At 43.2% G+C, this 25,490-nt stretch overlaps 1 protein-coding gene across 2 annotated transcripts in view; it reads left to right on the top strand.

Moving 5' to 3' along the window:
• LOC132908365 (irregular chiasm C-roughest protein-like) overlaps positions 1 to 25,490 on the top strand; it is a 157,766-nt gene that overhangs the window by 98,990 nt on the left and 33,286 nt on the right. For both annotated transcript variants that reach the window (XM_060962344.1, XM_060962343.1), the window contains exons 2-3: positions 2,465 to 2,793; positions 24,023 to 24,255. In XM_060962344.1, coding sequence (XP_060818327.1) covers positions 2,465 to 2,793; positions 24,023 to 24,255 — 562 coding nt within the window. The remainder of the gene's footprint in view (positions 1 to 2,464; positions 2,794 to 24,022; positions 24,256 to 25,490) is intronic.

Raw genomic sequence — 25,490 nt, 5'->3', positions numbered from 1 at the left:
TCGTGTGATATTTTCATTTCCCACGGCGCTAGACAGGAATAGGTTGGTAAAACGAGAGAAACATCGGCGAACGCGTTAAAGTGGCGCTTATCGATTCAAGCCGCAAAGCCGCAGCCGATCCAGGCATTTGTCAACGACGACAGGAAACGTGGCCCACATAGGACGCGTCGCGTTACCCGGACACATTTCAAAGTTCCGTGGTGCGTACAGAGTCGAGGCAGCTTGCAGGGGCAAACAGCAACGACGAAACCGAGAGGCACAAGCGCAATTATTATTACGTCCATTAGGTTTGTATTCCATTGAAATGGTTCGACTGGTAACGACCAGGCTGAGGTTATTATCCTATTGAGCTCGTAAGCAGTTGAGCCGCACGATGTCGTACGACCGTCTTACGACATCCTCCCCCTGATCGAGCAAACGGAACATGGCGCGACAAGAAACGTCCGCCTCCTCCTTGCTAACGTCGTCTAACTCGTTCAACGAGAAACACGAACGCGACGTGTAACGAGCGGGGCCGCTTTCTTAAAGGGTGCGAGCACCACGATTCACTGCCGGAACGAAAGCTACGAAGGAAGTTGGTGTGCCCGGACAGGACGGGATAAGGCGGATGGGGATTGCTTTCGTACTCGAAATATCGTGGTTGACAGTGTCTAAAATTTAAAGGTGTATTTTGGTCTGAATTGTTCGTTGAAGACGGGATATCGCTGCGTTAAAAACTCGAGAGCGATCTTCTCTCCGTTCCGTCTGAAGAACTCGCACGATGAAGATGCAACGTGGTCCGATTCAAGCGTAAGCCAGACGAATAAAAGTTAATTGAGAGGTCGATGGAACGATTAAACGAACGCTTCGTCGGCTGACCGGCGCGTTTCTCGACGTGACCACGTTGAACGTGTTCGCGTCACTCGATAAGGAACAAGGGGGAACACTTCACCGAGGAGAAATTGTCGCGTAAATTGCAACGCGAGAAACGTGTTCACGTATGTTATTAGAGCGCCGAAGCGAACATGTCCGTGGATATATTCGATTCGAGTGATAGAGGATCGAACATCGTCGATCGGCGTGCTTCTTTGGTCGTTGCAGATAGGAAGTATGTACGTCGCGCGGGGCTGTCCCGACCAAGAATTTCAATATCGATCACCGCTCACGCCGAGTCTCGAATAAAATTGTCGCAGCAACAACGATGAAAGTGGAAGAAAGCGAATTGATCGAGTTTTATTAAAGCGTTTCTCAATCGTTTAACGCGTGCTCATCCTCTCGTCTTCCTTCATCTCGACAACATGCCACCGTTCCCTTTGTCGTCGTAAAACGGCTACCGTAATAATTGCCAGCAACGGGTGTATTTTTTTTTTTTTTTTTTTTTTTTTTCGTTGCATCGACAAAACGGTATTACCGTCGTAAAAGAAGCGGAAGAGAAAATAAAAACAGAGAATAGAGGAGGAAGAAGAAGGATATAGTCTCACCTGGTCATAACAGTGGCATCACGTGTACTAACAGCTATATATGCTCTAAAAGCGCAATAATAAATTGCTGTACTGGCTATAGTTTTATCGTTTCATTTACGGCGACGACTTCTTGGTCTCCGCTTTTCTAATCCGATGGGACTATAAAGATAAATAAGGACGGTTCGAAGGTAAACGGGCGGAGCAGCGTACGACCGTCTGCAAGGTCGTTAAACAATCCTCGGCTAGAGGACTAAGCGGTGCGCGAAAGCGAAGAGAAAGAGACAGAAAGAAAAGGGCGGGGAAGGGAGAAAAGTTAAATAACGAACTTAGACGCTTTTTACTTCTTACCGACAACCAACCCTGGAATATCATTGCGACGCCGTAAGTGCGTTATCGCCGCTCCACTATTAATTCTACCCTTTATTTTCCCCTCCGATCCGTAATTCGACTATCGACTGTTCTGCCCCCGTTGCTCTGCCGGTGGTCCAAGTCATAATTTACGACAGCTCGTTCTCGTGCAATCAACCGTAAAGTTTAACGTGGTAATGTAGTTCCACGCTTACATAAGGCACCTGGGGTGATTTTTGCGCGACGAAGAGGGTTCAGTTATAGTATAGTGCGAGGAAAGTATATTGCGTGGATTAGGAACCGTTTGTAATTATTGGAATCTTTATCTTTTGCTTTTTTCTTTTTTTTCTATCGTGAAGAGTACTTGGAATAAAATTTTTTCTGCAATTCTTTCGACATCGAATATTTTTCGGCGTGTGGAGAAAACGTTTTAAACCGTTAATGATAGAATCATGTTTTCTCTAAGGCTTTTATAGAGAGAACATAACAAAAATTAGAATTGGTCTTACTCGGAAGAATTACATTTATAGCTTTGTTAGTAACTTGTTCCTTTGCAAAGTAAATACACTACTCAAGAAATACATTTATCGTTTATTTAATTACTAACTTGTTGAAATACAATACTGCGTTACGTAAGACGAAGGAGTACAGAATTATTTCGTTTCTGCTTTCAGCACGAGAACAAGATCAACGCCACCTATAATCTGGCTATCGTTGCTACTGACGCTAGGAACGGGGGTAACGTCATCAGCGACGAACATAACGAACGTGTCACCATTGGCCTCGACGGTGAAGCCGATCACGACCACGGAAGTAGTTTATCAGCGATTCGCGATTGAACCGATGGATCAGACCGCGGTGATTGGCAGCCGAGTGACGCTTCCTTGCCGGGTCCTCGACCAGAAGGGACCTATTCAATGGACAAAGGACGACTTCGGTCTTGGCGCCGTCAGAAACCTCACGGGATACGAGCGTTACGCCATGATCGGCAGCGACGAAGAGGGTAAGTGAAATTCACTTAACTAACTCGATCCAATATAAAGATCATAGGAGAAAAATACAATAAGTCACAATTTTTATGTTTTATAAAAATAGAATTTAAAAATTCAACATGTTGTCTCTTAACTTCATATTACCAATTTTTCTCATTTTATATGGTTTTAATATTAAATGCAATGTATATCTGACACTTTCTTAAACATTTGAAAGATATTGATTATCATAAGATTATACCACTGATTTCTTATGAAACTTTGTAGATTTACCAGCTATTTTTAAAAAATTGTATCTTTGGATTTAAGACGTCCCTTTCCAACTATGTAAGTATATGAAAATACTCTCTTCTTGCCGACAAATAGCATTATTAATAGAATTAGAAAATCAAAACGAATAAACTTATAGTGTATTTTCTCTCTGGTCTTCATATACCTATAGACATTTCTCTGTTCTCTTCTTACCTGTATAGCTAAATCTAAGATTATAATATTATAGTCTAAGCTATATATTACTAGACCGATATATATGCGTGAAAATAAAGCTTGCATGCTGGAGTGAGTGGAGCGAGTTTCACGAGAACGCATGTTTGTAAGTTCCAAATCGATTTGCATAATGATTATGGAGTATACGTGATTGGTTATTTCCTGATAGAGCCAGTACAATTATAAATATAGACACGCCTATGGACCGAAAAAATCTACGAATAAGATCGTAATGTAATAACTAAACCGCAAATTTTTATGCATTTATTGGAAAATTTAAAGCTACGAGAATGTACAGAATGCACGTAATATCGAAAAATACTATATATTATATAGTATTTATATAATACCATATATACAAATATATATAACGCTAAACAATAGCTATTTAAAGCAAAACACTGGTTAGAATATTTAACGAGTAGAACTTGAAAATCAATAGTATCCAAAAAATACAAATTTACATAGATATCCGGGACCCGATAACAATATTATTATCATCTTGTTAGTCATCCTCTTATTTTCCCATACTACATTATGTATATGTGCGTGAAGCCTCGCTAACTTTCGTGGCACGTACGAGAATTAATGAGGATTGCAACCACAAAATTTTTATACGAAGAGGACTTCCCGTCGTTCGGTGAAAATTCGGCAGTCGAGATCTTTGCAATGCATATTCTAATTAAAAAAGACAGTAGAATAGTCTAATATTGAGCAACGCAATTGGCCAAATGCCCTCTGTATCGCTGCTTGTTTTTAATCCAACGCTATGACTGACTAGAAAATCCATCCTTTCTTCTTTCGTGCTGTCTGTAAAAAGGAAGGGAATGGAGCGTTCCACTTTCCGATGTGTTTGTTGCGTTTAAATTACACGATGTCCTTAAGGAGAGGCGGTATCTCCGCAGGCATTCGCGAAATTGCTTTCCCCTTTGTTGCACGTAGGAGACGAGGAAGGAACAGCGATATTGGAAAATGCTTATGTGCACGAACAAATTGAAACTCCGTATTTGCAAACAAGCGGGACAAGAAAACGGCCAAGACGTTGTTCCCCCTGTTTCGGTCTCTCCTTTATTTCTTCGGTCGTACAAGAGGAGGCTCTTTTCGGTTTAAGCTAAACTTACTTCCGCGAGGCCCACGTATTTAAAGTTTCTCCGAAACTAGGAGATTACCGTTTCGTTTGCCTAATTCTGAATTTCACGGCGTTGCGATAAACCCCCCCGCCTCTCTTCCGAAGTCTAAACTCATTCCGGGGATAAAGCTTCGGCTCAGGATAACGACCCACCCTAGCGAACAGCCCGATGAAATTAACCGCAGATTTTGAGGGGAAAGCCAGAGAAGTGTCGATATAATCGAATCGAATACGCGTCCACAGATATGCCGTACGAAGGATAAAAAATGAAAAAGAAAATAGTTCCCTTTTCATCCATCGCATTCAGCACCGTATTTCGCGATGCAAGGGATCAGTGTGGGAATATATATCCAACTGAATGACCGGTAACAGACGTACGGATGCAAAGGGTAGAACATATTTTCAGGGGTGAGTTAGAAATCGAATGAATCTCGATGGAGGCTTGGTCGCGTTCGACCGACAGCGCCATTTCCTTCGCGCTCGTTTTCCGTTTTTTCCCCGGCGCCGTTGGCCAGCGGCGGCACGCAGCTGCGATACACGACGGGTCAGTTTGCACGGACCAAATTCAATTTCCTGCGGCCTATTGATTTTTTCCTTTTTTTTTCTTTTTTTCTTTTTTAGCCGTTCTTTTTGCTTCTTTTCCCGTAGCGTCGTGGAATTGCGAAAAAGAAGGAAGAACGAAAAAAATATGAGCGGCTGAGTGAGTAGGAAAGAAAGGTAAAACGAAAGGGGTGAGAAGAAGAGGAAAAGTTGTAGGATGCGACGAAATATTTTATGTAGAGCGTGTGCACGGGTAGGTTCGGGAGGTCGAATCGTCGTGCGAAATTCATACGGGACGGACGACGAACGACCTGACGTTTCACACAGAATGGAATCGTACGTTCGCCCATCTTGGTTCGTTCATGACTCTTCGCGTAACGTTTTAACTCGATTGTATTTCGAGGTATACATGAGCGAATCGAACGGTGAAACGAATAAAAGAAAAAAGTATCTATACGTATATTTCAAAAGAAGAAACAAGATTGAGTGGTAGAGGGTCATAGAATGCAAGACGTAGACGAAGTGTGGAGAGAAAAATTCAAATGGATTCCCTTCGAACATTATTTGGAATAACAGTATACTCGCGAGGGCAAAGTTCGAAGCGGGAAAGTCGCGGAGAGAGTCGATAACGCGGTGGTATTAATGGGCCGCAAGCGGCAAGTTAAATTGCCTTTTTAACGAGTTCCGAAAAATGTGTGCTCCGCTGACGTAACATTTGCTCGTCCGCGTTCGAGCGTTCGTAGCATCGCATCGTGGCCCGGAGCGAGCGTTGCTCTCGAACGAACGCAGTCAGCCATCAACGAGGCGGGTACGTTGAAGGGTGGTATCGGTCAGGGTTGGAATTAACGACGATTCACCGGCGAAAGTTTTCTTTGGTTCGTTCGAGATCGCTGAATCGGTAAAATTGAAAGGCCCCCGAGGGATCTTTTTCAGGCCGTATCAGGCAATTGGAAATTGGCCGGTTACGCTCATCCAGCAAGGATGGACCGACCGTTTATTCGATTACCTGCCAATTAACCACCGTGCGCGGCCGCAAAGAATTCCTTTGGCAGAACGCGGAACGGCCAATCTAATCGATTCGTAGCCGCAGGCTATTTTGCGCGGCGTCGCTCGTGCTGGCCGACAGATTTAGCAATTTCTCCGTGACCGACGTGCGGCCGCGAATGTGTGTCATTGCGCGGCCATCCTACCGATACCGTAATATCATAATACACGGGGAACTATCGTGGCTGCTCGGTCGCGATTTAACGAACGAACGCGCGCACGCGTCGTTCTGTCGCGTTTTCGTGTTCGTCTCGGCTCGACAGCTAAATTCACGCGACGCTTTTTCCCTCCTCTCGTCCGTATCTAATGCCGCAAAAAGCGAGGCTACAAAAAGCTGCAACGTTTCGAGGTTTATCCAGTGAAAAATTTCCACGTTCCGCCACGATAAAACATCGCTTGCCGTACGGTACACGCGTATCGGCTAGAGCTTTGGCCCTTTTTCCCTCTCCCGATACCGGTTACGCCATACGCTCTCCTTTGCCTTCTATTTACACGCTGCTACCCATTTCGCGCGGCAAGGATTAGTCCAACAACCGATTCTACGATACACACTCTATGCGCATTTTCTCTCTCTCTCTCTCTCTCTCTCTCTCTCTCTCTTTCTCTCTGTATCGATATTATGTAAGCAGTGCTTGCATACAACTCACCGTATATACGTGTACGCTAAACGCGAGCAAAAGCCAGCGGCGTGGAGCGGAGCGACGTATCAACGGCACGCCATGCAGCCGCCGCCGTGTGCTCTCGTAACAATCACGCCGGCTCAAAACGATAAGATTCGTGGCAGGCGAGAGGCAATTTAAGCCAACGGCACCTGATATACAAGGTGTACCAGCTAACTCTATTATCCGAGCTATTCCCTTTACTTTTCGAGTTTCCAGACGATACGAACCTTTGGTTCGCGGAAGTTGCGTGCGTGGCCCCGTTGCACGCCGAACATTTTCGTTTCGGGCGTGCCATTAAGCTCCGATATCGGGGTCACCGCGCCGTTTTATTTCGCGAGATTTCTATTTTCAGCAAAGACAGCGACTCGCGAGTACACCGTACTTTTAGTTTCCTAATTCTGTAGAGTTGTAAGGAAAACGTAGATCTTGTTATGGGAAGCCTTACCCTGCAAGTTTCTTATTAGATATACCTATATAAAAATACAAGCGGTCTACGTTCACCTAAGAAGCACCTAGAATCATCGGCCATTCAACTTGTCTTAAAAATTCCATCGGACACTCCTACGTTCATGGAAGAAAGAAGATATCCACTCAATGGCTCAATAGCTGTACCCGGAGCGAAAGCACTTTAGCCGATAAGGTCAGCTGGGACACCCTATACTTTTCTCCTTTAGCGAGTTTCGTTGGTAACAAGGGGAACGATGTGTTACTCTCAGTTTCCATAACATTATTGCAACCCTCACAGTGACCATTTGCACGGTAAACGTAGAACACACACAACACCATCCATATTGGTTCCTGTTGTTTGTCCGACGATCGACGGCGGTCTTTAACTTGGTCGAGTTCTGTTGTTGGAAAGGTAACATCCCAGCACCGTGGCTGTAAAGTTGATAAGAGTCTGTCCCGGTAAAGTTCCCGCCGTTTAACTCCTCTTAATTCCACCGGGATTAATTAATTTAGAAGCGTTTCGTTGCAACGAAGGAAGAATCGTCGGGTTTCGGTTTTACGAATTCCCGATAGGGACACCGTAGCGTCGAATGGACCGTAAATAGTGACGCGTCCTGTTTGTTTCTTCCAGTTAACGCGAGTCTTGATTTTCTTCCCCAAAGACAGTGTATCTGCCGTATAGAATAGAACCGAGGTATCTCTCGGTTTGTGTACAGAGAATTTCGGTTAAATAAGTTCCTTTAAACGTCGGTTCCTCCATTCTTCCTCAAATAGTACGGCACAGTGACCAAAATGTCTTCGGTACTACACAACTCGTAACTTCCCATCAGACTCGAAACACGGGAACAAATATTTTCTCCGCGTCTCGGCGTACTTGCGATTTGCCTGCGGTAAACAAATCCTCGAGCGCAGAGTATCGAAGCTTGGAAAACTGTCGATACAAGCGGCGACGCTTCCTAAAGTCGATATCGGAAAGTCGAAGGCACAGAGCACGATTCCTGCGGCTCGTCGATTTCGCTGGCTCGGTCGCGAGTTCCGACCAAGTAATCGCAATCAAGCGCGCTTAAAGATGCAAACATCGGTTGGAGAGGGTGGCGGAACTCAGCAGTTCCGGTTCCGGGACCGCAGTACTACCGGTCCCTTCTAGATTGTGCCCACGACACGAGTTCGCGAACAATGGAGTTCGAACCTTCCTTGCGCTCGAGTTACTCTCAATTTGCGCGGTCCCGTGCAGATTAGTAAACAGCTGCAGTGCTAGGGCTGAGCAAAGCGAAGCAAAACGATAACGGAGACACGCGAAGGCGACGAAGTAACTTGCCGACGAAGTTGAACGAGCTGTCGACAGTGTCGCGGAGCATATCGATGCATCGACGTGGTCGCGAGAGGTCTGGCTGGATGATTGGTGGCGCAGTTTCTGATTCATCCGGTCGGTCGCAGCCGGTGTCATGTACGTGTTTCTATTTTTAATCGACGGAGTCGCACATATCCGTTACACGTTGCATTCTCTGCAAAATCCTCGAAAGAAATAGGTACACGACGTGTGTTGGCCGGGCCACGCGGAACCCGCGGATAACTTTAAATTAGTTCCGAAACATTTGTCGCGTACACACTGCACCCGGCTAATGCATCCCGCTGGAGATCGATAGGGGAGATCGCGGAATGTTGGAAATGGCCGTGTTACGAGGATGAGGGTAGCGCTAATCGCTTGGCAGCCGCGTCAAGCTGCAACCGGTTGCCCTACCGGATGTCCTTCGATGTGTCTCTAAGCGGGGATTAGAAGAGGACAGGGTCGATCGCGGAGAGGATCCGTAGCTAAGATCAATATATATCTCCTACAGGATACATCCGCGGACAACTTGTTCGGCAAACGAGGCATTATCGTGATCATATCGAGAAGAACGTTGCAACCATTGCCAGTACCTCCCATTGGCTTATATCTATAGGCGATTAAATTTCTAGCAACTTTTTCTTATTTCTTCTACCGTGTCTTATTTGCCCATTAATCAGACGAGTTAGTTTTTATCTGTGAAACATGCCTTGATTTCGTGATCATTCGTCGTAGTTCGTTCGTGCTCTCGTTCACGAACTCGAGAAGAGGACGATGGAGTTCGCGTAGAAATGGATTGCAGCACAGTGGCGGCGCGGCAGTCCCGTAACAGGATGCGAAACCGGCACGACCGGCTTCGTCGGTTTCCGCGGAGATTGACGAGAAATCATCGAGGAAGGCCGCCGTTCGTGTACGGAGAACGAAACGTTACGCGGACCTGAATATCATCATCCCTTTCGCCAGCTGTTTCCATCGTAAGACTGTGAAAGGAGCGTAATTTTCTACGACCACTTAACGTCGCAGTGGTTGTTTATTTATTAAGCTAAATCCGCAAAGAGAACAGATCGTCGAACACAGCAGCATAAAATAAGAGCCCTTGAAACGGTGATTTCCTATAAATAAGCGAGTTATTGCTCGTTAATACCTGGTGGAACGCTATGCCAGGACTGATGGTTTCGAGCGCGCTCTTATTCATCGGGCTCGTTATCGATCGGGGCCCAATAAATACGTTTAATTAACACCGATATCTTTACATTTGCCGGGTAACAGAGAAATTTGTGATTGGAACGAGGCAATCTACGAACGCGATCCCACACGAGCATAAATTCTCTAAGTGACGTGTATATTAATTGCCGCGGCTCTATAGCCTTACCAAGGTAATCCGAGGATTTTTCGATCGGCTGGCCAACCGGTCGATTGGAGTATCAATTATCCGCGTCCGCGCAGCTTAGACGGTGGCAGGGCTGCGCGAACGGCAGCAGAAAACGGCAGCAACATCGTCAGCAAGCTCGGTAGGAGCGGTGGTTGCGGGTCGAGCAACCTGCACGACCGGCTCCGCCCGCTTCTGCTGCTGCAACCGACTCGATTAATCGGTCTTACCGGTTTTCACCGAGCGTCTCTCTCATTGCCAGCGGCTCTCTCGACAGGTACCACATCTGCACCGTGTCTTGCCCTTTTAAATTGCCATCTCCCTTTTCTCCACCACCTTTTCCTGTTCTTTGTCCTTCTGTTGCTGCTACGTGGCGAACGAGAAAAACGGCATGGAAAGCTACGGAACAAATACCGTAAAAAGTGCCATAGTGGCCGTGAACTATCACAATGGAAAGAAAAATACGAAGCAGGTGAGACAATGTGACCCGATGCAAATCCTCGGCCATTTATCCAACCGTGCTCGATCTCCTTTTATAGCACCGTGAAATCTACGCTTCGTGTGAATAACAAATTAACTTCTTTGTTCCGAAACCTTTTATTCGTTCAAGTGATCTTTCGATTGCGCGTTACTGTGACCACAGCGTGTCACGGGTATAACGACGATCTTTTGATAGAACCAACTCTGTTAAGAAACAGGCAGTTAATCGAAAACTGTTTTTATCGACCGCGAGGTTAACGAATTTTTATTCGGTTGATTTAATTGATAATGGTGTAAATTGTTTGAGCAATTCAGAATAGTAACTCCCAATATAACAAAGGCACAGACCAAAACATGATTGCTAGGTTCAGATACAGGATCGAAGAAAGGGAAAATACGTATTGGAAGAAGATTACAATCTGCAGACTACGTGAATGGGCAAGAGAGTCACTGGAACATATGCTGCCTGAATGTAAAGAGCCGAAAGGAAGTTAACAGTAACAGAAATACTAAAGAGAGAGGAAAAAGTAGCGGAATGGATGCGTTTAGTGCTGGAAAAAAGGAGAATTAAGTAAGGATAATTCGAAGGAAAGGAAGAAACAGAATTAAACTCTTGGAATTAGATCTCCCTTCTCCCCATACACACACTTACTCCAGTAACAAATGTAAACTCCCCATTTTGAAACTGCAAGGAATCAAATAAACCTAATTACTACTACTAATCTCCATTATTGATTTTTCGAGGAAAACAAGCTTTCGTAAAATGGCGAATATTCGGTATAAAAGAATATCATCTCTTTTAACACGGCCAAAGTAATGCGTATAAAGATACTTCGCTTTTATACTAATATTTAAAAATTGTCTTCAACATGTACATTGAATTTCACGCAGCTCGCGTTAAAAGAACCCTCAACCTTTCATTGAATCACCACCGAGTAGTACCTTCCTCGAATCGCTTCGCATTTTTTCCTCTCTCTACCTCTATCCGCTATATTCGTTAACGACTTGGCCGATACATATCCAATTCCTCGTAACACCTACCAATGTTGTTTATTCTTGGAAAATCCGACGCTACGCTGGAGAATATTTTATACCACGATTTCACAGTAAACTCGGTTTTAAACCTTGCGGTAGCCAGACTGAAAAAAAATTTCGTTACTTCGTCGGTGGGGTGGCCGAGGGGTAGAGCGTGGCGGGCGAAACAAAAGCTCCATTTAAGCGTTTCAACGCAATTTTATGAGCAGTGTCGGCAATGAAACGTAAGAGGGGAAAACAGCAGCGGATAAGACTGTCTCGTTTTCGAGATTTCAACGGAACGATGAAGAGGCGGGAGAGGAGTACCGCGCGAACGCGGCCCGATTAATCGTGCTATCTCTCCTGGAAAAATGCCAGTGTGAGGAAGTACGGAGCCGAAAAACAAGAAATTGCGACCGGTAACAATTGGTTCCGCGAATAATAGGTTGCGCGGTTCCGTAATCGCAGATTTGCCGTGATAAAGCGAGACCGGATGTCGGACGGTTATCATGCTCTCTTCATATTGAAGCCACTAAAGTTCCTCTTGATTTCACGGCCATTTCAACCGCGAGATATCGCTGAAATCTAGCGTCTCCCTATGCATATGCTAATGTCTAAAAGTCATTCGGCCTGCAGCGACGATGGTGCATTTTTATATACCGGGACTGGTGTATAAGTCTGTGTGAATTCTGGCACCTAAATCAGTAGCGATAACCGTAACAGATCGGTATCGCTACGACCTACGACTGCTCTAATTATCCGTTATCACGTCCGCCATAAATCTGTGGACAATGTCCAACAACGACGAAGCCTGATCTTCAGAAGGCATCCGTTATTAGATACACCGCGGTCGGCAATATTCCAGTAGCGTAGCGCGCGTCCGTGCGATATCTGATTAATATCGCACGCTCCCGAATATGGCACGTGTTTGCTGGTGGCAACAATATTTGGACACCCGATAGGTATCTGCTACAAGCGGCTGGTATAATTGCCGGCAGCCAACACGTGTCACATTCGCGATCGAACATTCTATGAATTGTTCGTCTGGCGAAGAATTCGTTACGGTGGCATTTAAATACGAACAAATTGTGGTTACTGGAAAAACGAATGGTTTTAAGAGATATCGATGGAAAGGTAATTTAACCTCTCGACGCTGGTCTTCGTATTTTGTACACTAGGGAATGCGAATCGTTCATTTCTGTACAATAACACGAATCAATTATCTAATTTATCTTTCAATTCACAATTTAAAATTGAGAGTGAAACTGTTTAAAAATTTATTAACAAATCCCGTAAATATGATACCTGAATCTCTGTTTAGTGGTAGTGAGGTAATTGGAATAAAAGTACGTAATACGCAATATGAAAACACGGATTATGAAACATTGAAAATTTATACAGCTTTATGTTCAAATGAAGCATTATAAATGTGACTGAGATGGAAGGCATGGATTAGTAATACGCATAATTTTCTGAGTATCGGTTTCCCTCTCTGCTCCTCTGCTTCCATATCCTCGTTAGAACCACGTGTCAAAACTCGTCATATTCTCCGTAAGCCTCGCTCTGATAGAAACATTCTAAATATTATTTCATTTACGCTGAGAGAAAAAAAGTTCATCACTCTTCTGTTATGGACACAGTCAGGCATCGTAGTATCGAAATCCTTCAAAAATTCCAATCTGAAATACGTTACCAATAAAAGAATTCATTGTGACTCAAAGATGTCCGCGGTGAAAGAAGAAATTTCGAAATTTAGCAACCCATATACCGCACGCTTAACGAATCATTCGAACCCCTTATCGTTAATCACTCAGCTTTCAGACAGTACAGAAAAACCCATAGACTAACCATCAGACATAATCATTAGAATTACATAATAGGTTTCATCGTGTAAATTACTCTGTTTCGCGTCAACTTAAATTGCCTATAATTGTTCGCAACAATCAATTGTAATTAATCCAAAGACAATAAAAGGAATTAATCGTCGAAATTGTTATCCCAAAACGTGGCTCTATATAAACTTTCTGTCTCACAGTGACTGTCACGAGGTTTGATGATTTTCCTATAAAAAATTCCTCGTCATCTTCTCGTGATCCCACGAGTGATCACGAGTTGCACAAAGCGATCCATGGATGTTCCATTAAACGTCTCGAAATCCGATGCAGCACTATCTGAATTTCCATTACTCTCGAGTAAGTTATCCCCTCGCCATTCTTGGACGGGATTAAAAAACCATCTCCGTGGATCGACGTTCCGGGGGAACGTTTAACCTCGAAGGAGGACCGGATGTCTTTATCTAACATTTACGCCGAGAAGTTACCGGAAGAAATGGAGCAAAGCCGAGGGAAACCCCTAATCGCTGGCTCCTGCTGCACCGTTTCCAATTCTCGATTTTCAGGGTTCGATGATCAACGATGGTAGTAGGATCGTGTCGAGCAGGCGGGGCCAATGTTTTCATGTCGTCGACCAGCTACTAACCTGTACTCCTGGCGATGTGCTCGCGCATACACCTAGTTGCGTTCCAAGTACAGAAACCTATGCGGACCGTGCTTTCCTGAAATTTACAGACGCGATTAATGTCACGACTGGCTCGTCCGGCACAGTGGTCACTCGTTTGCTTAAATGCCGTTTGTAGGCCTAACTGTTACCAATTTCCTTGTCGAATTATTGCCTAGCCGTGTGTACTCGCTTTTCATGCATAAAACGTTGCTTTGATATGCAGGAGGATTTTTGTCACAGCTTTTGAGATAATGTAACGTCTCTTAGATAGTAGGTATTAGATATTTTATTACGAGCTATTGGAAATTCGGTCATATAAATTGTAAGATATTTAAAGAATTAATAGAAAACTTAAAAAGAGTAAAATTTCAATTGCTTCTTGATATAGAATTGACAATGTCGAAGTCGAACGTTATGACTTATCTTTATATCTTCATCAGAATTTACGTATTTGTACTACGATCACATTTATCTGTTACATATATATTTTGTTATATAATTTACACGAAATACTTGAACTTTTATAAAAACGTCTTAAAACTTTCGAGAAACATAACTCTATTTATTTGAATCCATCAATGAATAAATTATCTATGTATACTGGAGTGAGTGTAATGGGAGTCCGATTAATCTAAAATTTTAGATTTCATATAACAGAAATTCTCCATTTATACTTACCAAAATTTCATTGCGATAAATAGATCACGAATGAATAGAGGATTACGACATACATATATGTATACTTCCGCATATAGCTGGAAATGTAGCTCCATCGAAGTTTAAAATAATCGATAAGAGGTAGAATTCATTGGCCATCTATCAATAAATAATTAGTAAAAGCCTAATTCGAATCCCATTTTTCTTCTATAATATTTTAAAATATGATCGTTCTATTTTATCTTTCTTTTCTCTATTTTGAATTTGAAATTTGGAAAATTTGAATTTAATCGTTCGAATTTTTGATAGTTCAGAAATTCAAGTACATCGTATGGAACGTCTTAGAAAATGCAAAGGAAAGTTCAAAAGAATAGCGAGTAGAATAACCGAGACGGTTTTTGCATCTTTTTGCAAGCTTACATCGATCAGAATAGAAGAAATAATGCATGCATTGAAAGTTACATGAGAAAATACGCGATCGACGGTTAGGCCGTGAGTCAGAAGCGGAAAAAGCAGACGGATCGTTCATTGTCAGACGCATTTGCCTCGCCAAGCTAAGAAGGAATATACCTGGCTGATACTAATGCATGCATTATTTAAAAACCGTTTCGAGTAACGCTTGTAACGCGCAGAAGCGCGATGTCGACATGAATATTTCGTAGAGCATCGTTCCGTACAGCAGAGAATTTTGTACTGTATATAAAATAAAAAACTTCGAACGAAGTTGATGGAAAATTTACGCGCCTCATTCAAAATATATTAATCCGCGTAATATACTTTCGGAATTGTTTTCAAGAGGATCCGTACGAAAAATGTTTCGTAGAAGCGCAACAAAACGTACGATCTATTGTTTGTACTTACTTTAACGGTTGCGAATGGACGAGAAATTCGGCATGCGCGTGAAAAACCGGCAGTCAGGTCGCTATTTCGATACACGTTTGAAACTGATATCTTTGCGTTTCAAAATAAAGCTTTGTTTTCCATCCAATTTTTATCTTGACAGTGTAAATTACATTTTTCAATAACTATTTTCCCTATTCGAGAAGTGTTGTTAATCAATATTTGGATGGAAAAAGCAATGCGTATTTATGATGTACAGATGCATGATTTAATTGAAACCAAATATGCGTCATAAATTTATAAAACACATATACGATATTACTAAAATATTCGATAAAAATGTACGCGACATCACCGTGTCATTAATCATGCATTTTTCCTTGAAATAAATTCCATAAAGGAAATTTAGAAAACAGTGAGCCTCTTCTCGAATTCTCGCGAATTTTCACGTCAAGTGTGTACTATTGTAACTGTGGCTTGTCGAACAAGGAACCTTTGAGTATAGTAAAGCAACAGGACAGGAAACTGCAGAAAGTTAGAACAGCGCAGAAAGTAAATATTTGAGAAAAAACAGAAAACGATGTAGCAACATACTAACAAGGATACTTACACGTTTCCCCGTTGCTGGTTCGATAGATACGAGCTGCGAAATACAGTGTTTCTCAGTTGTTTGCTCGCTTGCGTGCCACCGATCAAATGTGCCGTTTTCTTATCGCTCGTTGTATGACAAGGAGAGTCAGTGGAAATAGCGAGAGTAAGCGAGACCAATCGATTGTAATGCCAAGTACCGGCTCACGCTCTGAAATACCACCAACGAATACGTACTTTCGACGAATACAACGCAAAAGAATAAGGTTCGAAATTGACCCAACATCGTCGGCAGAGAGTTAATGCGGCAGAGCATAAAGAAACTGTGTATATGAAGAGTCGCACATTATACTAGGGAGTACACTTTCCACTTAGAATGAAGATTATGAGGGTTATATCTCCGAAACTTTTAACGCTTATACTCGAGTGAAACTTATTCGGATTAATGATTCATTAATTTCAAATTCCATTTAAAGTTCACGAACAACTCGCACGAGCCTTTGGCTCTCGTGCGAGAAAAACTTGAATGTGTTTCTCGTTCCCGGCCATAAAGAGGAGCGCAGGAAAATCTTGGTGATGTAAATCGGTAAACTGGCTAATGAAACAAGCTATACACCTGTCGTGATGCGTTATCAACGGTTCGTTGATTTATTCTCGTTAGAAAAGCTTCTCTAATCATTGTGCCTCGTTCGTTCTAGCGTGTCGCAAATTTTCGCTCCAGCTTGAAAATTTTCGGTGACGCCTGAATAACGTAGTCGATTAAACAGTTGGAGAAACGATTGCCTTTTAATTTCTCTTGGTCGAATCACGATACGATCGTTAACCGAGGAAATTAGCGGTGATCGATTTCTCATTTGGCACTGATTCGTTCCAGCATTTCACGCGATATCAAATCGGCAAGCCGTGAGTCGTAGGTTCTTTTCCTACGAAAGGGAGGAAGCGAGGAAAATCAAGGTATCGATTCGACGATAGGTCGAAGCTAAGAAATTATCACGGCCGTTTCGAAATTTACGACGCTAGCCTGCCCCTTATAGGTAAGGTCAACTGTGCATTATCGAGATCCGTTTGATTTACCGTAGCAATAAATGCTATGCGTAGCCCTGGCGTGCCGTTAGTATAGACGTTGTTTGCCCAGTTGCGGCACCAAACGGTCGATGATTATGCCAGGCGAACCAGAGCTACGTTCCTGATTAAAGGATTAGTGGGTCTGTGCCAAGAGATTCGTGATTACACATCGTGATGTCGGTGATTCGGCTAGGATCGCCTCGATCGGCGAGAGAACGGATGTCACACACACACATACACACACGATGATGATGATTCGACGTTTCTGTACGATTTCATCTACGATAAAAGCAACCCAGCACATCAGGGCAAGGACTTAATACCTCCGGCAGTGAACATGTCGACACCGTTTAATGGATATCGCGCCGGTTCGATCGACTCAACCGCTTAGTTCACCTCGAGTAACACGATATCGCGATATAGCCGCGAGAATATTAGCATTTCATAACGGCTAATTGCCGATCGCGGAAGGTGCCGCGAAGAAACGGGCCACTTTACGGGGCGTTAAGTAAACACGCTATGCTACAGTTTCCCTTTAATGGTAGTCGTGTAGCACTATCGTAACCCTGTCTGCTCCTGACGTGTGTACGTTTCATTATCGAGTAACGAAAAAATCATCGAAACGTTTCCATTGGTTCTTTCGTTATTTTCTCGAGTATTCGAGGCGGGCATGTTGCTTTTTTTCTTTTTTCTTTTTAATGGTTCCATTTGTTCCATTTCTTTTTAATGGAACGCACGTGATTTCGCTGACGGTGTAATTATACCAAACGACAAAAAAAGTGCGAAAAAAGGTGGAAAAAAAGAAGCAGCAGGGGAAAAAGAAAAAAGGCGAGAAATGGGCAGACGGAGGCCGCGGCACGACTGTGTCGCGGTTTCTCTCAGTGTGGCGAGATTCAAAACGATAATACCATATAATTCCTGGTGTATGCGATTGTAACGGAAAATTGCGATCCAATTAACCGAAATAATAATGATGGTAATAGCTACGCTGATTGACATACCGCCGCGGCAAATCTGGATTATTCGTTTTCCTATATGTATAAAACGGTGCACGGATTAGTAATCTATATATATATATATATATATATATATATATGTACACAACCTATGTATACACGCGCGTATCCGCGTTGTCCATTTCGGAGAAAATGCGAGCTATGCAAACCCGGCCATTTTCGACGTTTATTTAAATTTTTCGTCCTCCGATTATTGGACCGGCGCCATCGAAATCTGGCCGGAAAAATCGTCCGATTTTGAATACGAAATTTCCGGATATTGCGGCTCCCCGCATACACGTCCTTCGTTTCCTGTCGTATAAAAGCGACCTTGGCCTATATCTTCTGCCTTGGAACTACGAAGAATCTCGCTGGAAATTTTCTCCGTTCGTTCTTGGTTCGTGCGAACCAAGCTCAAAGTCTTTTCAAGGAAGAAACGTGACCCGAAGAGATAGGAGAATAGTGTCCGGTCGTTTTTCGGTTCGTTTTTAAAGCGGTCTTCGCGTTTTAAGCGATCTCGAGCTGAAATCGTTCCTCGTTGAGATCGAAGGGGAGGGAATCGTCCGCGATTGGTTCCTTGAACAAGAGAGCTCGAACCAATTGAGTAATTCTAAGCCAACCGTGGATGGATTCCTTTCCTGTAACCGACTAAGCTTTGTAATTCCTCGGATGAGTTAATTTTCTCGATTTCCTCTAAACCTCGATAGTAATTGAAGCGTAGTTATATCGAAATGTCGGAACGTTGAAAGGCTCACGAGCTTAATGTCCCTCGTATAAAATTGCTATTTAAAGTCGCTTATGAGCGTGACAATCGATTAACCGGCCGCGTTTAGCTTTCACCGTAATACTAGCTTCTATCTGATAATGGATGTCGTCTATAAAACTGAGGAATAAGCTTGGAAAACATCGGTGACAGCAAGACGAGTGAACTATTAAGACGCGTGGGTTAACCTAAACGTATAACGTAGGAACGTTTCAGCGGATTCAGGCAACGATCTATGCCTTCCAGCTTGACTATACGCAATTAATCATAGTTGTCTGTAGTGGAGTGCTCGTTACCTGTTCCGTATAATTAAAATTAATTATGGCCGTTTGTAATATCACCGACTGCGCCCGCACTAACTAATTGTTAGTGATGCATTGTTTCGCCGCATCCAGTTAGTCGTTAAAGCTCTTCTAGTGCCTTCTCCTCGTAAAGGGTTGCGTCTCTCGCTTTCCGCTCATCCGTTTTGCCTCATCCTCGCCTTCCTTCCTCGCTTTGTCCACCTTTGTCCAAACACGTGGTCGGAAATTTCTGGAATTGTATCTCAGAGAGCAAGGATTTCTGACCTGAATTGCTTGTTGTCCGTTCTATGTCGAGCTATATGAATACCGTACTTTTCGTGAATACGTTCAGCTTCTGCTGCAAGCCATTCGCTGACTTTAAGATCTGGCGCAGACGAACGATAGCGACGTTGTTACAATTCCTGGGTGATTCGTCGCATTTATGTTTCCAATAACGCAAAAGTGCGATTCCGCTGTTAAAAATATTATATGGGTCGGATTCGATCGGTAGATTTTATTTTGTTACACTTGTTACATTTATTTTATTTTACTGTGTTTACAAATTCATTTATTTTCATAAATTTAGTATTTTCATAAATTCTGGATAGTTGAAATGCACGCGCACTTTAGTTCTTAAATATCAATTAAATTAAAATAAAAAGGTGGTGTAATATCGGTGGAGAAATAACTGTTGAGAAAAGTTGAAAATTTCACTGCAAATTGACATGTAACGATACTCGTGGTTGTCTTTCTTTCTTTTCCTTTCTTCCGTCGACTCTCTTTAGTTAACGAGAACGACGTTGCATGTTTCGAGAAATTCCTCGCGGACTTTTAGCGAGACTTCCGATCGTGCCAGTGACCGCCAGCTTTGTTTACGCGAAAGTTATGTTCGTCGGGAAGTTCCAGCTGGTTCTTCGAGTCATTGGCCCTCGTCGTCGGTGTCGTCGTCGTCGTTTGCGAGAAACGCGAGCACCTCCGTGAGCGCACGAGCAATTACCAAAGCAGGGCTGCAAGGAGACGTCGCGCCGAGCTGCTTCCACCGAAGTTACCAAAAGTTGGCTAAATGAGCTCCAGAGGAGCGCTAATTATTGTCCCTCATAATGCAACGGAATCCCTTCGAGCTGCATTCGCGAGCTAGAAAGGCTAGGAGATATTTTTGTGTTCCGCTAGACAGGGGCGCCGTGTAAATGCAAAAGAACGCACAAAACGATAGCGTCATGACGAATTCTCGCTAGGAGAACCTTTCTACCTTGCTGCACTTATAGATTCGTATCTATTTGTTTCATATTTTCGTACTGTCTCATTCGATGATACAGTGCAATGATTTATAACTTTGCTTCTTACCATATCTGCGTATTTCAAGACAGAAGATATACTGGTTTGAAAATGTACGGAAAAGATTTTAGTTTCTTCTGAAACTATCCACAGCGAGTTCATCGATTCAGTTAGTTACCGATTCACACGTTCTAATTTATTTTGCATCCATATTTTACATTGGTATTTCGTATTTCGTTTTGCACTCGTACAATTAGCGATGCGAAAGTTTGTGAAGACTGTCTGTTGCAATAGCAGGAAGAATATGGTAAATTAAGAATCATACGTGTCGGTCCTTGCAATATCCTAATCTAAATCTTGTTGAAAAAGTTTACGGAAGAACAGATAGAGAAAGAATTAATAACACGAGTGTCGGAATTGTATAGAGTAATGAATTAATATAAATAAACAAGAGGAAAATTACGTATATACATATACATGTATAAATAAGAAGAACCCGTATATAAATATCGAGCCTCCTAAATAATAATTCTTAAAAGTTGTATTATTTTCCTAATATCCTTTTCTGTAAACGCCTTGATACTTACGAACAAATATCTACATTGATACTAGACGTAAGAAATGCATATTGTACTTACTATATTGTACATTCGATCGATGCTATTGCTTGATCGTGATAGCGTACACAGAACAAACAAATAAACGAATAGAATGCAATAACAAATGAGAATGAAAATTCTATCTGTTCCTCACGGCGTCTAGTCTGCTATACGATAACGCGCGCCTTTATCGTCAACGCGAAACGTTTTCCGTTCAATCTTCCGTGATATTGCAGCGGAACAGTCAGACTCCGCAGCTGAAATCCTTTTTCGTTCCCAATGGCACGCTAATACGCATCTCGTGGTGTTTTCAGCTCTGCGCCGTGCATAAAAGGAACGCAGATGCGATGTTTATTGCCTCGTTGGCTAGTAAGCCCATGCAGACCCTATGAATATTTGCGTTTCGTGCGAGAAACCTCGCGGCCCCGGTTGATCCACTTTCAAACAACTCTTTATGCACTGTTAAAACAGGTCTATAGCCCCGCAAATGGTATGCCGTTTGCAGGATTAGTGTGGCGTAAGTGGTTAGGCGAATACGATAAACGTGGCTTCTATTAAGAGAATAAGCTGGGACGTAGCTAAATCACTCATGCTATCGTTTGGCTTAAGCAGAAAAACGTGTGAACAAAATGAACCGTGTTTTATATAACCGTGTTATTTCTTTGATATCTCATCGCGTTTTTAATAATTTTACAAATAGCGTTAAAGGATAAGAATTAAAGGAATGGCTAAAGCGATGTAGCGACTGAGAAAACGTAAGCTCTTTACAACTGCGGATATCCGAACTTATAAAGTGGATTTATCTGTTATAAAATTCTATTTTTGTACAAAATAATAAACATCCATTCTTCTGTTTCCCTATAACGATTCTATTCTAAACAAGTCATTTAAAATTTCAAATGTCCGATTACAAGATCGCGAAGATAGTTCAGCGAAAGAAACTTTTCGTCACTGTGCAGATCGCTGTTCTAAAAATGCCCACTTTTCCTATTCTTTCTTCTTCTGCTTCCTTCGCCTTTTTTTCTTTTCCCTTGTCTCCTTATTCCTTCCCTTGCTTCATTCCAATATCGCTATTAGATATCACCTTAGTAGATCTATCTCGGTAGACGAAAGCACCGGTCGAACAGTACAAAGACAAATCGGTGAAAAAATCTTGAAGCTCGTAGCACTTGAAATCAGCGAGAGACGAACGACTATGGACAAAAGCCGAAAAACGAGAGCGAAAGTTTGGTCCGCAAGGGCGCGATTTATCGCTGGAACGATCAGCCACTGCGTACAAGTGAGACGATTCCATTTTTCCATTTACTAGTAGCGGCCCACTCGTCACCGCAGCCCGTTGTCCTCCCGAACGTCAACCCCATCTCCGCATCTGGATCCACGTCCATCGGGATCGTCCGGTTGTACGTACCGTTCATTCGTTCGTTTCGGTTTCATTCGTTCGTTCGAGCCGAAGCACAATTGCTTCGTCGTGCATGCCACGAAGAGAAGCGGCTCGTGAAAGTTGCATGAATGGAATGAAAGAAACGCGAGAGGGAATTGGGTGGATAGATGAGACGAGGCTGTGGCACGGCAATAGGGATAAGAGGAGGGGGCGGGACAGAATGATAGATGTTTAGATGGATAGATGGATGGATGGATAGTGGCTGATAGAAGTGGCAAGAGTGGAGTGAGACGAGGAGGGGGAGGAAGGGGATGCTCGGTGCAAATAAATCACGCGCCAGACGAATTTACTTGATCGCGATCGGTTGTTGCTGGCGGCGATAATCGGCGCCCAAGATACTTTCTCGCGGAAAAGTTCGAACACTTGCGGTCTCGTGGTGTATCCTCGTGATTCAACGATCGAGAACCTGGACCGTCGGAAGGGAATGATGGGAAAAGGAAGAAATCAACGAGTGGATGGAACCAGAACGAAAGTGGAGAAGGAAAGAGGACGAAGTAGGGGGAGGAGGAAGGGGAGAAGGTTGCGGAAGAGAGAAAAATTGGAATTTTGCTGACGCGGCCGGCAACGGGCCGTTCTAATTCGCGTCGATTCGCGCACTGCACAGCCGCCGCGTTGTTTCTGACAGCTTACACGTATATGTGGAGATTTCAAAATAAAACCGTCAGTCGGAGAAATTTCCTACGTACGGGCCGACACGATACGATCGAGCAGACGCTCGTAAACCGTTAGTTTCAATCAACGGGGGTAAATGGTTTTCTATCCGAGCACACCCCCATTCCCGTCACCTCATCTCACCCTGGTCCTCCTCTCCTCCACCGTTTCTCGTTCCTAGTACTCGATGTTGCGATACCGGCCGCGTATAAAGTGAAAATCTCCGGCTGGTTCAATTTGCACGCGGTCCACCCCCGAACTTTTGGAATTCCGCTGGTAGCCTGACACCTGGCCCGGCTAAAAATTCATCGGCCCGAACGTGCTGGTCAGACAGCTCGATCGGAACTTGTGGACCGAAGAAGTTGGATTTTGAATTGGATTTAAATTTAGATTTCGGGAGATAGAGTTGTTTCGGATTCTATATTTGTACGAGATACGATTTAGTCGAAGCAAATGAACGAAAGATACATCAAAGTAGGGACGTAATGCGAGCATCAGCTTAGATGGTTATCTCTGGCGTAGCTTTCATTGAGTTTCAAGTATTATGAATCTGTGGAAAAAGCGTATGCTTGAATTTACGGAATGAAAAGCGAACGTATAGCGAAACCGAAATATTGCAGTCGCTGAATACGTTTCGAAAATGCCTGCGTAGTTTATTCGAAGTGAGTGAAAGAGATTGTAATATACAGATAAAGAGAATGTATGGATAGTGAAAAGAGATACGTAGCGTGCGACAATTTCTAGACTATAATCATTCAATTGCTTTATACTTTTACCCAAAAATTCTCTCAACGTTAGATAAACCGATAATGATATGAAAACACGCACCAAAGAAATCAAAATGACATGTAATGTGAGAAAATACAACGAGAAAAATGTTCATCAACTTCTACTCGTATGTTTTATAAAAATTCAGCAAATCTATAAAATTTCCATGAGAAATGACGATTTACTATTTTCGTATTATTCTAACAATCTTAGGGTTAGTAACGTACCATAACGTTTTCACATTTCCAAAGAATTTAGAAACAGATCCCTATGGTAATGTACAACAACTGAAAAAGATCGTGTCTGTTTTTGTGTTCCAGGTGATTTCTCGTTACATATTTATCCGGTGGAACTGGAGGACGATGGCACATACCAATGCCAGGCCTCGCCCACGAACGACGGCCAGCCAGCATTACGCTCGAGATTCGCCAAGCTGAGCGTGCTGGTTCCGCCTCAGAAACCAAAGATCCTTCAGGGCGACTTTCTTATCACGACCGAGGACCGGGAATTGGTGATCGAGTGCGTCAGCGTGGCTGGCAAACCGCCCGCGGAGGTAAGTCTCTCGTTTCTCTTTTACTTTGAATATCGATTGAACCGGATGGTAAGAAGTGGAAGATTGTACGAGGATTTACGAACACCGACGTAGGTGAGCTGTTTGCTGAGAGAGATAAAAGAGGAACTGGTACGAGTTCAAACGTTTCTATCTCGTTGAGCATCTCGCGAACAGCAAAGGATATATACACTGTCTAAAAGTATCAGAGAATCCCTATTAATGATTCTGTTGCATCAATCAGACGGCAGTAGCGAAAAAATATTCTACAGGTATCATAGATCGATGCGTTATTTGTACGAGACTGTCGTAAACATTGGTTTTAAGATAATTGTTGCTCCTTACGAGACATTCGACAAGATAAAAACGTTTGAAGCAGATTCTTTGTTACATCGGTCAACAATTTGTAGGTACCGACACATTGTAGTACAAAAATCGATCGTTCTTCGATCCTGCATCTCCATGAATTTGATCAAACTAATCGTGTCATTTACATTTTTGAATATATAATCACGTGAAAATTAATCGTCGTGAAAGAAAGGTTTCTTAATGCTCAATCGTGGTGTCATTGTTGGAGTAAGATCCTGTGCAAAGCGCGAAGAAATTCGCATAAACTTCGAGTAAAAGCTCTATAAGAACAGCAGGAAGCCAGTTGGTCCTGGCTCATAAAACGAGTAGGTACTAATTTAAAAGCGGAGAACGGAGCTGCTCGGCAACGAAAATGCATAAATCTAGGAGCCGCAATAACGCGTTAAACCGCATTACGCCAGACACATAATTACCGGGGCAAAGGCTTTGTCCTTTCCACGGAGCGTATCGTAAAAGACTCCTTCTCTCTGAGCGCTTGTGCCACGAGTCGAAAGATCTTCACGAAAGCAGCTCGAGGCGAGATTGTTCGGGTTTGTCGACGTTGGTACAACCAGCCAGAGACCGCGATACCTTTTGATGGATGTGTTGGCGTTCGTCTCGCGGCGATGACGGGACCGCGCGCCGAAACGCTTTTAAACCGGCAAGTAGAAGTGACTCGACGATATGGCGGCTTGACCGACTTCGGATCTGCTTCGCGGCTCGAACTACTACGTACGGTTGGATCATGCGAGAAAAAAGAGAAGAAAAAGAGAAAGGGGAACGTAAAAGAGATCTTTAAAGGCGCTGCAGAGGGACTGCGTGCATCGCGGTGGGAGGAGAAAAAACCGGCACGAGGTAAAAAGCGCTGCAGAAAAAGCGACCACCCAGCT

This window comes from Bombus pascuorum, chromosome 6, assembly GCF_905332965.1.
Source record: "Bombus pascuorum chromosome 6, iyBomPasc1.1, whole genome shotgun sequence".
NCBI classification, from domain to species: domain Eukaryota; kingdom Metazoa; phylum Arthropoda; class Insecta; order Hymenoptera; family Apidae; genus Bombus; species Bombus pascuorum.
Note: the sequence above shows the minus strand (reverse complement) of the source record. Positions and strands in the feature narration are given on the sequence as shown.